Source organism: Rhinichthys klamathensis, unplaced genomic scaffold (genome assembly GCF_029890125.1).
Source record: "Rhinichthys klamathensis goyatoka isolate OS25496 unplaced genomic scaffold, OSU_Roscu_1.1 h1tg000440l_1, whole genome shotgun sequence".
Classification (NCBI taxonomy): Eukaryota; Metazoa; Chordata; class Actinopteri; order Cypriniformes; family Leuciscidae; genus Rhinichthys; species Rhinichthys klamathensis.
This window is the reverse complement of record NW_026606936.1, coordinates 733,571-746,138: the sequence shown is the minus strand read 5'-3', so window position 1 is coordinate 746,138 and position 12,568 is coordinate 733,571. Positions and strand designations below refer to the sequence as shown.

The 12,568-nt window shown below is 37.9% G+C and overlaps 1 protein-coding gene across 3 annotated transcripts in view; it reads right to left on the bottom strand.

Moving 5' to 3' along the window:
- The window catches only part of LOC130071403 (uncharacterized), a 29,812-nt gene extending 18,078 nt beyond the window's left edge, over window positions 1–11,734 (bottom strand). The window contains exons 1-4 of one of the 3 annotated variants that reach the window (XM_056236202.1): window positions 6,655–7,069; window positions 6,102–6,488; window positions 5,797–5,964; window positions 5,047–5,404 (exon numbers count right to left, since the gene is read on the bottom strand). In XM_056236202.1, the coding sequence (XP_056092177.1) occupies window positions 5,343–5,404; window positions 5,797–5,964; window positions 6,102–6,488; window positions 6,655–6,691 (654 nt within the window). In that variant the 5' untranslated portion in view covers window positions 6,692–7,069 and the 3' untranslated portion in view covers window positions 5,047–5,342. Of the gene's footprint in view, window positions 1–5,046; window positions 5,405–5,796; window positions 5,965–6,101; window positions 6,489–6,654; window positions 7,074–11,536 lie in introns of those variants that run through there. The other 2 variants (XM_056236201.1, XM_056236200.1) reach the window with 2 other exon arrangements.
- Window positions 11,735–12,568: the final 834 nt, after the last annotated feature.

Genomic DNA, 12,568 nt, shown 5'->3' with positions numbered 1-12,568 from the left:
TTTGCCACGTTTTGACAAGCAGGGATACAAACAGCGCGCCTCCCGCTTTTTTTTACGTCAGTTTGGGTGACAAAGTCATCTGAAGTCATTCCATAGCTTAATGTGAGGGACAGAAGTCTATTTACATCATTAAAGTATATGGAAACTCCTTTTCCCTTCTCTGCGGCTGTCAATCACTTTTCCATTCATACTCAAACAGCGCGCGCGCCTCTTGGATGCACGGTAAAACTCTCTCCAATATGATATATTCACATTATAATGCATGATCTGTAGATAAAAGGCTGTAGATTTGCATAAAATTACTTTATTTTGTTGGAGTTTATTGTTGTTTTTAAACGACTCACTACCGTGTGCTTGCTAGATCATCACACACACATCACAGGGACTATGAATCGACATCAAACGCACAATAACTGGAATATAAAACTGAAACAAAGGAACAAATCGCACTAGGATTTGTGCGCTCGACATTTCTTCGCTTTGTGACGTGAACTTATAAATGCGCACTTATGCAGCGCAGCGCTGCTGCACACAGAGTCACCATGTTGCTTTGAGCACATCATTCTGCACCCGCGATGCGCATACACGCTGTGCGCTCTGTTTTTCATGTTATCAGTGTTTGAGCACTGAAATATTATTAAAAGCCAATATATTTTGTTATACCTAGCCTGCTCAATACATTTAAAATAAGCATAATTTAATTGTATATTATTTCTTTGTAGTGTAGGTTATATATGCACTTCTGAATTCTTGGCATTATATAATTATAAAATTGTGAAATGTATGATTGCCTGATTGAATTTTATAAGAGAACTAATAGTAATTTGTTTTTATTAACATATTTAGATTTTATAAAATTACTGTGCAGATTTTTTCAAGAATGACTTTTTGCTGCTGATTTATACACTCATTAAGTTTATTAAAAATTCATAGTACATTTATGTAATATTTAAAGGTGTTAACTGTAATCTTACACTGCAAAATAATAACTTAAAAAGGATTAAATTCATCACAATTATGTAAGTATCTGGAAATTTGCCATGGGGCGAGGGCCCTTATATATATACACTCACCGGCCACTTTATTAGGTACCCCATGCTAGTAACGGGTTGGACCCCCTTTTGCCTTCAGAACTGCCTCAATTCTTCGTGGCATAGATTCAACAAGGTGCTGGAAGCATTCCTCAGGGAGTTTGGTCCATATTGACATGATGGCATCACACAGTTGCCGCAGATTTGTCGGCTGCACATCCATGATGCGAATCTCCCGTTCCACCACATCCCAAAGATGCTCTATTGGGTTGAGATCTGGTGACTGTGGAGGCCATTTTAGTACAGTGAACTCATTGTCATGTTCAAGAAACCAATTTGAAATGATTAGAGCTTTGTGACATGGTGGAAGTAGCCATCAGAGGATGGGTACATGGTGGCCATAAAGGGATGGACATGGTCAGAAACAATGCTCAGGTAGGCCGTGGCATTTAAACGATGCCCAATTGGCACTAAGGGGCCTAAAGTGTGCCAGGAAAACATCCCCCACACCATTACACCACCACCACCAGCCTGCACAGTGGTAACAAGGCATGATGGTTCCATGTTCTCATTCTGTTTGCGCCAAATTCTGACTCTAACATCTGAATGTCTCAACAGAAATCGAGACTCATCAGACCAGGCAACATTTTTCCAGTCTTCAACTGTTCAATTTTGGTGAGCTCTTGCAAATTGTAGCCTCTTTTTCCTATTTGTAGTGGAGATGAGTGGTACCCGGTGGAGTCTTCTGCTGTTGTAGCCCATCCGCCTCAAGGTTGTGCGTGTTGTGGCTTCACAAATGCTTTGCTGCATACCTCGGTTGTAACGAGTGGTTATTTCAGTCACTGTTGCCCTTCTATCAGCTCGAACCAGTCTGGCCATTCTCCTCTGACCTCTGGCATCAACAAGGCATTTCCGCCCACAGAACTGCCGCTCACTGGATGTTTTTTCTTTTTCGGACCATTCTCTGTAAACCCTAGAGATGGTTGTGCGTGAAAATCCCAGTAGATTAGCAGTTTCTGAAATACTCAGACCAGCCCTTCTGGCACCAACAATCATGCCACGTTCAAAGTCACTCAAATCACCTTTCTTCCCCATACTGATGCTCGGTTTGAACTGCAGGAGATTGTCTTGACCATGTCTACATGCCTAAATGCACTGAGTTGCCGCCATGTGATCGGCTGCTTAGAAATTAAGTGTTAACGAGCAGTTGGACAGGTGTACCTAATAAAGTGGCCGGTGAGTGTATATATATATATATATATAATATATATATCATTATATATAATATATATTAGTAGGGCCCTACTAATATCATTAGTAAGCTAACATTAAATATAACACAATAAACCAAAGTATATCAGTAGGAGTTTCCTTAAGTCTTTCTGATAGCTTTCTACAGGCCGGTTTACTACAACAGTAGAATAAAATTCTGAAATTATGGTTTATAGTTTTGGTGTGCAACCCCAAGATTTTAAGTGACCCCATCTGGCCACCCCTATGAAAAATTTCTGGAGGCGCCACTGACACAAGCACATGGCCCAAACAGCTGGCCATGCGCTTGCACACAAAACATGATTTTGTTCTGATCCTGCCTCATGACCAGAGAAAATCAACGACAAGAGGGCAGAATCATGACACTTCCATTAATATAGTCATACAAGTAAAGGTTCCAGATTTGGGAAAGGGAAAAAGGCCAAATGCCAAAGGAGAAAGTTCTTCTAAGAATATTTTGGCAACACTTTACAATAAGGTTTCATTTGTTAACAGTAGTTAATTACATTAATTAACATGAACTAACAATGAACAATACTTCTACAGCATTTACTAATCTTTAATGTTAATCTCAACATTTACTAAAACATTTTTATGATCAAAAGTTATATCTAATTAACATAATGCTTTAATGCACTGTGAACTAATATGAATGTAAAAAAAAATGACAATTAAAAATAAAAATAAACATTAAAGGTATGTAAATTCTATAAAAATGTTTTGCTCATTGTTAATTTTAGTTAATGCTTTAACTAATGTTAACAAATGAGACCTTACTGTAAAGTGTTGCCAATATTTTATTTTCTAACTCTTTTGAAAACAAACAGAAGGCCGGACTCTCTTTTTCTTTTGACTCTCCACAACAACTTAAATAGCACTGAATTCACACACGAAAACCACTTCTTACACCCTGTGTCATCAAAACGCCACTGTTGTATTTTGTAATAGGTCTATAAGACTTGCATGCGACGTCTACAGTATATTCCTGTATCAATCTGCTCAAGCAAATGATGTCTCTGCCCTGCCACTGAAGATCAATGACTATTCAAGTATAAATGTCTTAATTCAGTGTTCTCATCTTGAATATTGAGCATTGCATAACATGAATCAATTATGAGGGGAAAAACTAATTTGAGCACACATGTGATTCATTTTATTACAGTCTATCTCTCATAAAAGCATTTCCTGACTTAAGTGCCCATATCAAGATTTGGTCCTGATAAAATGGTTTGTGGGTAAGTGTTTTTGACGTCATTCTCTGCTATTATAAGGAGGACAAGACAGTTTGAGCTATTCGCCACTAGATAGAGCCATTGAGTGTTCATAATTTCCTCTCTTTTTTTAAAGATTTATTCACATTCACAGACACTCTCATAACATAAGCATAAGCATATTAGACAATTCTGTCTAACCATTTGAAAAACTTGTGCTTTTTATACTGACTGAACTTTATTTTACAATTTACCACTGAAATGTATTTTGAGATACATTTTCATATGATCTACTAATAAAAACAGACACAAAACTGTAGGCGTTTACTTTTAGACTAACTGCTTGGAACATCTAAATAATAAAGCTTTTCTTTTCTTTATTTTTTGTTACATGTTCTGTATAATCTTAACACAGATGGCAAATAATTAATGTTAATATTATCAAGAAAATAAAATGTAAACCCGTTAAAGTAGCATTGAATCAAATAGGGGTTTAGAAGCCTTTTTTTTTTTACTTTGATATTAATAGGCTAGAGTGTAAATCATAACACTGGTCGAACAAAAAATGTGCCATGTGCTTATTGAAGGCATGCTTGACATAGGCGTCATTTACGGGGGGGACATGTCCCCACCACTTTTTGCCAGGGTCGATATTGTCCCCACCACTTTTGAAACATCTCGCGTCACGGATGTACCAATACAAATAAAACATCTCCAGTTAACTAGCAGCATTCGTTTCATTCATTTGTTAAATAAGAGGCGATCTAGCGCTGAAATGTGTTGTCTTCACTCGGACGCGCGCTTCAATCCGTTGCGGAGATTCTATTCGTTCCAGAGAAATCACAATTCAAAATGCACACAAACGTGTCCCTGCTTCTCTGGGTTCTAATCCATCCGCACTCGTATAGTTTTTTTTTCCCTCATCAAAACCGATAATGTTTATCAGTGATAAAGTATATCAAGATTCTTGATGATAAACATTATCGGTTTTGATGAGGGAAAAAAAAACTATACGAGTGCGGATTAGAACCCTCAACCTCCGACACGGTTGGCAAAAATTCTGCCACTGGACCATTACAATATATACGCAACGAACCTATGTATTTATTCACCTAAAAATTCACGATACTAACAACATTATATTAGATTTCATTTTACGACCAATTAAATTTAAACCCAAAGTACCATCACATTTTTGGTCAGACATCATCACATCTTTGTATACATTTTTATTTATTTAAATCAGTAAGCTACAGGACATCGTCTTTCAAACCATGACCTGCGCGAAAGAGAAAAAAGAATGAATGCGTCATTGTACCCAGCACTTTTGAAAATGCCCTTCCGAATGCGTCTCTGTCCCCCCCACATTTCAAACCAAACTGACGCCCATGATGCTTGACCTATAGGCTACTTTTGTAACAGTTATGCTGCATATAAAGGCATGAAGATAAATGTTCAAACAGTATTAAAAAATATCAACAGGGTAATAGGTGCAACTGAGTCCAAACAGGGTGATATTGTGGCAACTTTATTGTGATTAATGCAATTAATTTACAAAAAGAATGTACAAAAAAAGAATGCCAAAAGCAGCTACAGGCCCTATAGCAACAGCTGAGAGTGTTTAAAGTGAGCAGGCAGAATCACATCTTGGCATAGGGATATGAAGATGTCAGCAGTCTATAAGAGACTTCAGTGTGGAGGCAGATATTTCCAGTTTTACTCGTCTCACACTGATGTTTCTCTGGATCCCCCTGAAATGAATTGGAGATGCACATGAAACAATCTAAACTATATGTCTATACTTTGACATGGCAAAGCTTAAAACTTATTACTGAAACAATATAGATACCTTAATAAAATTCGCTGTGAGAATCTCTGCACTCTCAGAACCTAAAGATCGTGTGAAAATATGCCAGTAGTGAGAAAAAAATGCAAGTCTGAACCTAGTAAATTTAAGCACGTATGTGATCTTAAATACATAAAAATGTCAGTCGCATATAAACACATAAATGCTACTATATAATTGTAATCGTTTTCTTTCTAATTTGTCATTTTAATTATAAACAACATTAAATATGTGAAACTCTTCTTTCATATCAGAATCAGCTTCATATGCTTTGTCAAAAAAAACTCACATTATGGTACCTATAAAAACAATCAACCACATTTTTACACATTTATAATTTGTTTACAGCTTTGATCACTGATCAAAGACATTTTTATATTGGGAAAATCATAATAAAGGTGTCGAGGTCCGAGGAAATGAACAGTGATCGAGATACCTGCAGTTTGAGCCCGACAGAGGCAGTACACACAGATGGAGGACAGGAGTGAGGAGAGGAGAACACACACCGGACACATACTGAACAGCAGCGTCCAGCAGAGAACACAGTCTAATAGAGGAAGAGTGGAGGTGATGTTTGAGAGTCCAGAACACAAAGTTACTCCCTCTATATAAAATAAACATAAACATATTAATAATGCTGATAAAAATATTTCTGATCTGTTCATCTTGCTTCTTCACAGAGAAAGGTAAAGTTCACCAGAATTAATCAAGCATAATAAGAATAGCAGAAATGTTTCTTACCTGCAAAAGAGAGACGAGTTGTTCGGTTTCCATAATAGTACACTTCAGATGAGGAGATGATGCCTTTTTCATCTTTATTTACCTTACGCTCTACTTCTGCACAGTAATACAGTCCCAGATCAGAGACACTGATGTTAGTAATATGTAGATCATGAGAATTACTGGAGCGGTTGTGGACAAAGCTGAAACGCTTAAATATCTCTAGATCCAATTTCATAAAATCTATTACGAGAGAGGGTTGGTTTTCATGAGAGCAGTTTCTTATCCATACAAAGCGGAAACCAAGAGTTACAGAGCGATCAGAGTAGAGAGTGATGTTGTCTCCTGGTCTGACTTTCATCTCCACTTCTGCTCCATAGACTCTTATCTGAATGAACAACAAAACACCTGTAAAAGTGCAAAATAACTTAATAAAGCACTTAAATTTGAAATGCACTACCATTCAAAATCAAAAACTACCATTCAAAAATACTGTGCATGCACATAATGTAATATTGACATTTGAAAAACTCTCAAAACAGCTGAAAACTTTCTCATAACTCTTTTTTCTTACACATCAACACGACGAAAGCATGTCTTGGCCTCTCCATCTCTGTGAGTGACTGTGAATAACTGACACTATGAGGGTCTTACAGACGGCAGCTCTCGTCTGATTGGTTCACGTCAATGGAAAATCTTTTCTAAAATGTCTCACGTCACAGGGGGTTGTCATTAAATTCGGTTATCGTGTATGTACAAGGAGTAAGAGCAGTATTAACCAAACATTAGTTACCCTATAGACTTATTTTGCTCTGAATTGCTCTGATTGGTTCACAAAAAAAATAGAAAATAATCATCAAACAGATATGAAGAGAGGATACAACTTTTGTTTATCTGATAGGTATCATAGATGTGTTTAGCATCAAATAATTTGGTTTCAGACATGCAGATAATCATCTTCACTTGAGAAATATTGTGCTTTCTATAGGTCAAGTTTTTTTTTTTTTTATCAAAGTGATGTTCTCTGTCATATTGTAGTGGGTTCAAACAAGCAACGTGTAAACATGTCAAAACAGGAAACCACAACTCTTATATTCAGACCACTTACAGCATACGCCTCACATTTGCTGCTGTGACATGTCATCAAACTCAAACTTCACACCTCTTACTTGATCACTGGTCACCATGCAGGCACAAATGTTTCCATTGGCCTTTCTGTGGTTTTGTGTGTTTGTTAGAGTGCACACATTTGCAAGGAAGTTAGCTCAGCTTGTATACTGTGGTTATACTGACACTAACAGCTGTCCATTGAGCTGAAATCAGCCGCATTATATTCTAAAACAGAAACAGTAACACATGTGAAGGTCAATATATATGATAAATCAACTACACAATATACAAAAGTGTGTGATGCTTTTTATAACAACCATTAAAATTGGCATTAAATGGAAGTTGTGATCATCTTTCCTATTGTGACGAATTTCAAAGTGAAATATCTTCTCGAAAAAGAAAAATGTAGGAAATGTAACTAAGGCAGGACTTGGTTTTGTCCATCAGGAATTGGATGGTTGTGGTTTGCTATTGCTGTGATGTCATATGACTGACAGGTTGGCCCGTTGTCACGCCAGTAAACACTTCATTAGAGAAGACAAGAGATGTTACTGCAAGTACTGAAAGTTATTTTAATTTAAGATTAAAGGGGCACATGAATTACTAATATAATTATATATATACACATATGACATATATATTACATATATATGACAAAAGAGGCAATATACATTTCTTGTTTATTTATAAATAATATTTCCTAGGTTAAACCAGCAGTTCTCAGTTTTATTTTTTATTATTTTATTCTTATTTGTGAGACCACAATAAAACTTTTTTTTAAACAAAATATTTTGTTGTATACAAATGTATTTAAAAAAAATATACTACTGTAATATTGCTAAATAAATTAATGAATAAATAAAAAAGTGTGCAGGAGAAATATGATTAGGATGGAATCATGTCAGCTACTCAGTTGAACAGTAGTTTCTTTGTATGATTAGTGGGTTTCTTTTTTTTTATACAGGTCCTTCTCAAAAAATTAGCATATTGTGATAAAGTTAATTATTTTCCCTAATGTAATGATAAAAATTAAACTTTCATATATTTTAGATTCATTGAACACCAACTGAAATATTTCAGGTCTTTTATTGTTTTAATACTGATGATTTTGGCATACAGCTCATGAAAACCCAAAATTCCTGTCTCAAAAAATTAGCATATTTCATCCGACCAATAAAAGAAGTGTTTTTAATACAAAAAAAAAGAGTCAACCTTCAAATAATTATGTTCAGTTATGCACTCAATAGTCAATACTTGGTCGGGAATCCTTTTGCAGAAATGACTGCTTCAATGCGGCGTGGCATGGAGGCAATCAGCCTGTGGCACTGCTGAGGTGTTATGGAGGCCCAGGATGCTTCGATAGCGGCCTTAAGCTCATCCAGAGTGTTGGGTCTTGCGTCTCTCAACTTTCTCTTCACAATATCCCACAGATTCTCTATGGGGTTCAGGTCAGGAGAATTGGCAGGCCAATTGAGCACAGTAATACCATGGTCAGTAAACCATTTACCAGTGGTTTTGGCACTGTGAGCAGGTGCCAGGTCGTGCTGAAAAATGAAATCTTCATCTCCATAAAGCTTTTCAGCAGATGGAAGCATGAAGTGCTCCAAAATCTCCTGATAGCTAGCTGCATTGACCCTGCCCTTGATAAAACACAGTGGACCAACACCAGCAGCTGACATGGCACCCCAGACCATCACTGACTGTGGGTACTTGACACTGGACTTCAGGCATTTTGGCATTTCCTTCTCCCCAGTCTTCCTCCAGACTCTGGCACCTTGATTTCCGAATGACATGCAAAACTGAGCAACAGTCCAGTGCTGCTTCTCTGTAGCCCAGGTCAGGCGCTTCTGCCGCTGTTTCTGGTTCAAAAGTGGCTTGACTTGGGGAATGCGGCACCTGTAGCCCATTTCCTGCACACGCCTGTGCACGGTGGCTCTGGATGTTTCTACTCCAGACTCAGTCCACTGCTTCCGCAGGTCCCCCAAGGTCTGGAATCGGTCCTTCTCCACAATCTTCCTCAGGGTCCGGTCACCTCTTCTCGTTGTGCAGCGTTTTTTGCCACACTTTTTCCTTCCCACAGACTTCCCACTGAGTTGCCTTGATACAGCACTCTGGGAACAGCCTATTTGTTCAGAGATTTCTTTCTGTGTCTTACCCTCTTGCTTGAGGGTGTCAATGATGGCCTTCTGGACAGCAGTCAGGTCGGCAGTCTTACCCATGATTGCGGTTTTGAGTAATGAAACAGGCTGGGAGTTTTTAAAAGCCTCAGGAATCCTTTGCAGGTGTTTAGAGTTAATTAGTTGATTCAGATGATTAGGTTAATAGCTCGTTTAGAGACCCTTTTCATGATATGCTAATTTTTTGAGACAGGAATTTTGGGTTTTCATGAGCTGTATGCCAAAATCATCAGTATTAAAACAATAAAAGACCTGAAATATTTCAGTTGGTGTGCAATGAATCTAAAATATATGAAAGTTTAATTTTTATCATTACATTATGGAAATTAATGAACTTTATCACAATATGCTAATTTTTTGAGAAGGACCTGTATGTATATCAATATGGTACAAGATTATCCTATTCTAATTGCTTGGTTTGCTTGATGCTTGATTGTTCAAAAAACACATTATTTTGCACATATTTTACATTATTACAGCACCTCTCTCCTCAGTCTTGGCCCATGGTCTGGCCCGAACGCGTCGTTAGTTCCGGTTTCGATTAGTCCCTTCTTCCGAAATATGAAATGTGCTGTGATTGGTTAGCTGGCCCAGTGTGTTGTTATTGGCACCGCTTAGCATGTGTTTGGGATATGTCACGCCCCTCACCATAAGCATGAGTTTTATCTGCTCAGGTGCAAATATTAAGGCTGGCGTCCATTTCATACCAATTCAAGCCTTATTGAGAATGTTAACAAACAAGAGGATCGTCCAGAACGGATTTCATGCACAGACTTTGCAAGCACAGATTTCACAGGACGTTTCAGTGTGGTATTTGTTTTGTTTTCTTTTGTTTTTTCTTATACATTTTAGGTACGATGTTATACACCATTTACTCATGATACTTGTCGGAAAACTATGGTAATACAGTAAACAGTAATCGATCACAAAACCATGGTTAATTTTCCTAAGTGGCGGTGAACAGGCTTACAAAAGCTACAGTAAACACTATCAACACTAATGTTGGCTGGAAGAGAGTTGAGGCAAACAGCTTTGCCTTCTGTTTACATACAGAGATACATCATGAGATGATGCCCCCACTCTCTCGTCTCACTGTCTCCTGGCCACCAACACCAGATGCCCAGATTAACCTGACTACCATCCCTTTTTCCCTTCCACTTTGTCCTTTCCCTATTCATCCCCAACTCCCAGTACAAAGCAGGCTTTGCTCAAAAGTTGTTACTCGAGGATGGATCTGTACCAACTGTTTGCGATCCATCTTACAGTCTCCGGAGCAATAGGCCTAGGCCTGGTCATGGCAGTAAAGAAAGGGAGAGCATGCACTTCACTACAGTTCATCCGAGTTGTTTTACAGATATAAAGTTTACCAATTTAATAAGCACCCCCTGAAAAGATCTGTATATATTTGTTTACTGTTAGTTGTAACGAGTGTTTTTGTGTTATTCGGTGTGTGTGTTGATAATGCAAGGGAGAGAGAGAGTTTATGGATAAGAATTTAATGCACACTTCTTGTACTGTGTTTTATTCAGCTCTTACGGTGATTTTCTGGAGTAAAACAGACGCTTCGTCTTTTGTGTTAAGTACAATAAACTTCATAAAACTCATCGGTACATTTTTGGCCATCATTCGGACGGGGTGTGCTAAGCAGGCTTACTGATAGTGGATACAAGTACAAATAAGTTATAACCGTAATTAAACAAAACTATACCTGTTTTATCTCCATACAGCATATATATCTGGCTCAGGCATTATTGTCCAACTTCAGGTCGAACTGAACATCGCTACTGACAGTTTCTGTTCTGATATTTTCATACGTGAGATGAGCTCGTCCTGACACCGGAGGTGGAGCACAAGCTCTTGAAGCTCCGCCCTCTTCTGAAAGCACCAGCTCATTTGCATTTAAAGGTATACAAACAAAAACAGCGCGTTTTTGCTCAGCCCCAAAAAGGCAATTTTAACATGCTGTAAAAAGAAATATGTGGGGTATTTTCAGCTAAAACTTCACACAATCAGGACATCAGGCACTTTATATTACATCTTGTCAAAAGGGGAATAATAGGTGCCCTTACATTATCCTATTCATTTCCTGAATCCTCAGATTCTGGGTATGTCCGCACCAATTTCAAAATCAAACCTATGCCCTTGCAAGTAATAATATAGAACATTTACCTTAATAACATTAGCCTGATAACACAGATGTGCACATGCACGACCAAAAGTGGTCAATGACAACGTCAACTGGAAACATTTGTGGTTTAGACTTCTAGAAAAACAAAGAGCAGATGAGACTCTCTTTACCAGAAAAGGAACCTGTAAATAGCACTGAATTCACACATAAACAGCAAACCACTTACATCCTGTGGCACCTAATGTCTCACTGACATAACTAACTAACTAATAACAAAGACTGTCGCAACATGAAAGACACCAACTCACCAAAACATTTCTGCCCGGTGACCCGCTACATGTAAAATAAAACAGCCAGACATGGGCAGTATTTCAATTAAATGTATTTTAAATACGTATTTAATTACTTTAGTGTATTTTGTAATTTGTATTTTGCAGGTGTGGAAAAAATAAAATGTAGTTTGTAACAAAATATTTTGAGGGAGTGTTTTTAGAGTTTTTTAAAAACTTAAATACTTCATAAAAATCACCATAGTAAAAGATTTTGCCATATTTTCGGTGTGAAGTTGGCAATGGCAATGTCCAGGTTAGATGCACGAAAATCACGCGACACCCTGTGAACCGGGCTCCCTCCAAGAAGTGAATGAGTTTTGAACACAGGAGAAGTGGCGCTGCTCCTCTTAAAAACGGCATTAAAGGTGCTATCAGCGATTTCAGGCCCAAAAAAGGCCGAAACATAAATGATCACATTCATCTAATTTTTCCTAGCGATCCGCTAACTGCCCGCCCCATAAGCATACCATCAAAAAAACGCGTCTCTGTAGGCAGCCTACGCTCTGAGATCTGCACACAAAAACAATGGGTTTCACCAACCACCAAAACCTAAATAAACAGTGTTCCAACCAATCACCAACAGTGTGTTGCGACAGGGGGTGGGTGTTGTGAGGTTTTGCTCCGACTTCGAGTGCATCCGTGCACGAGTGCAAAACCTCACAACACCCACCCCCTGTCGGTGATTTCCCCCTAGGAAAAATTAAATGAATGTGATAATTTATGTTTCGGCCTTTTTTGGGC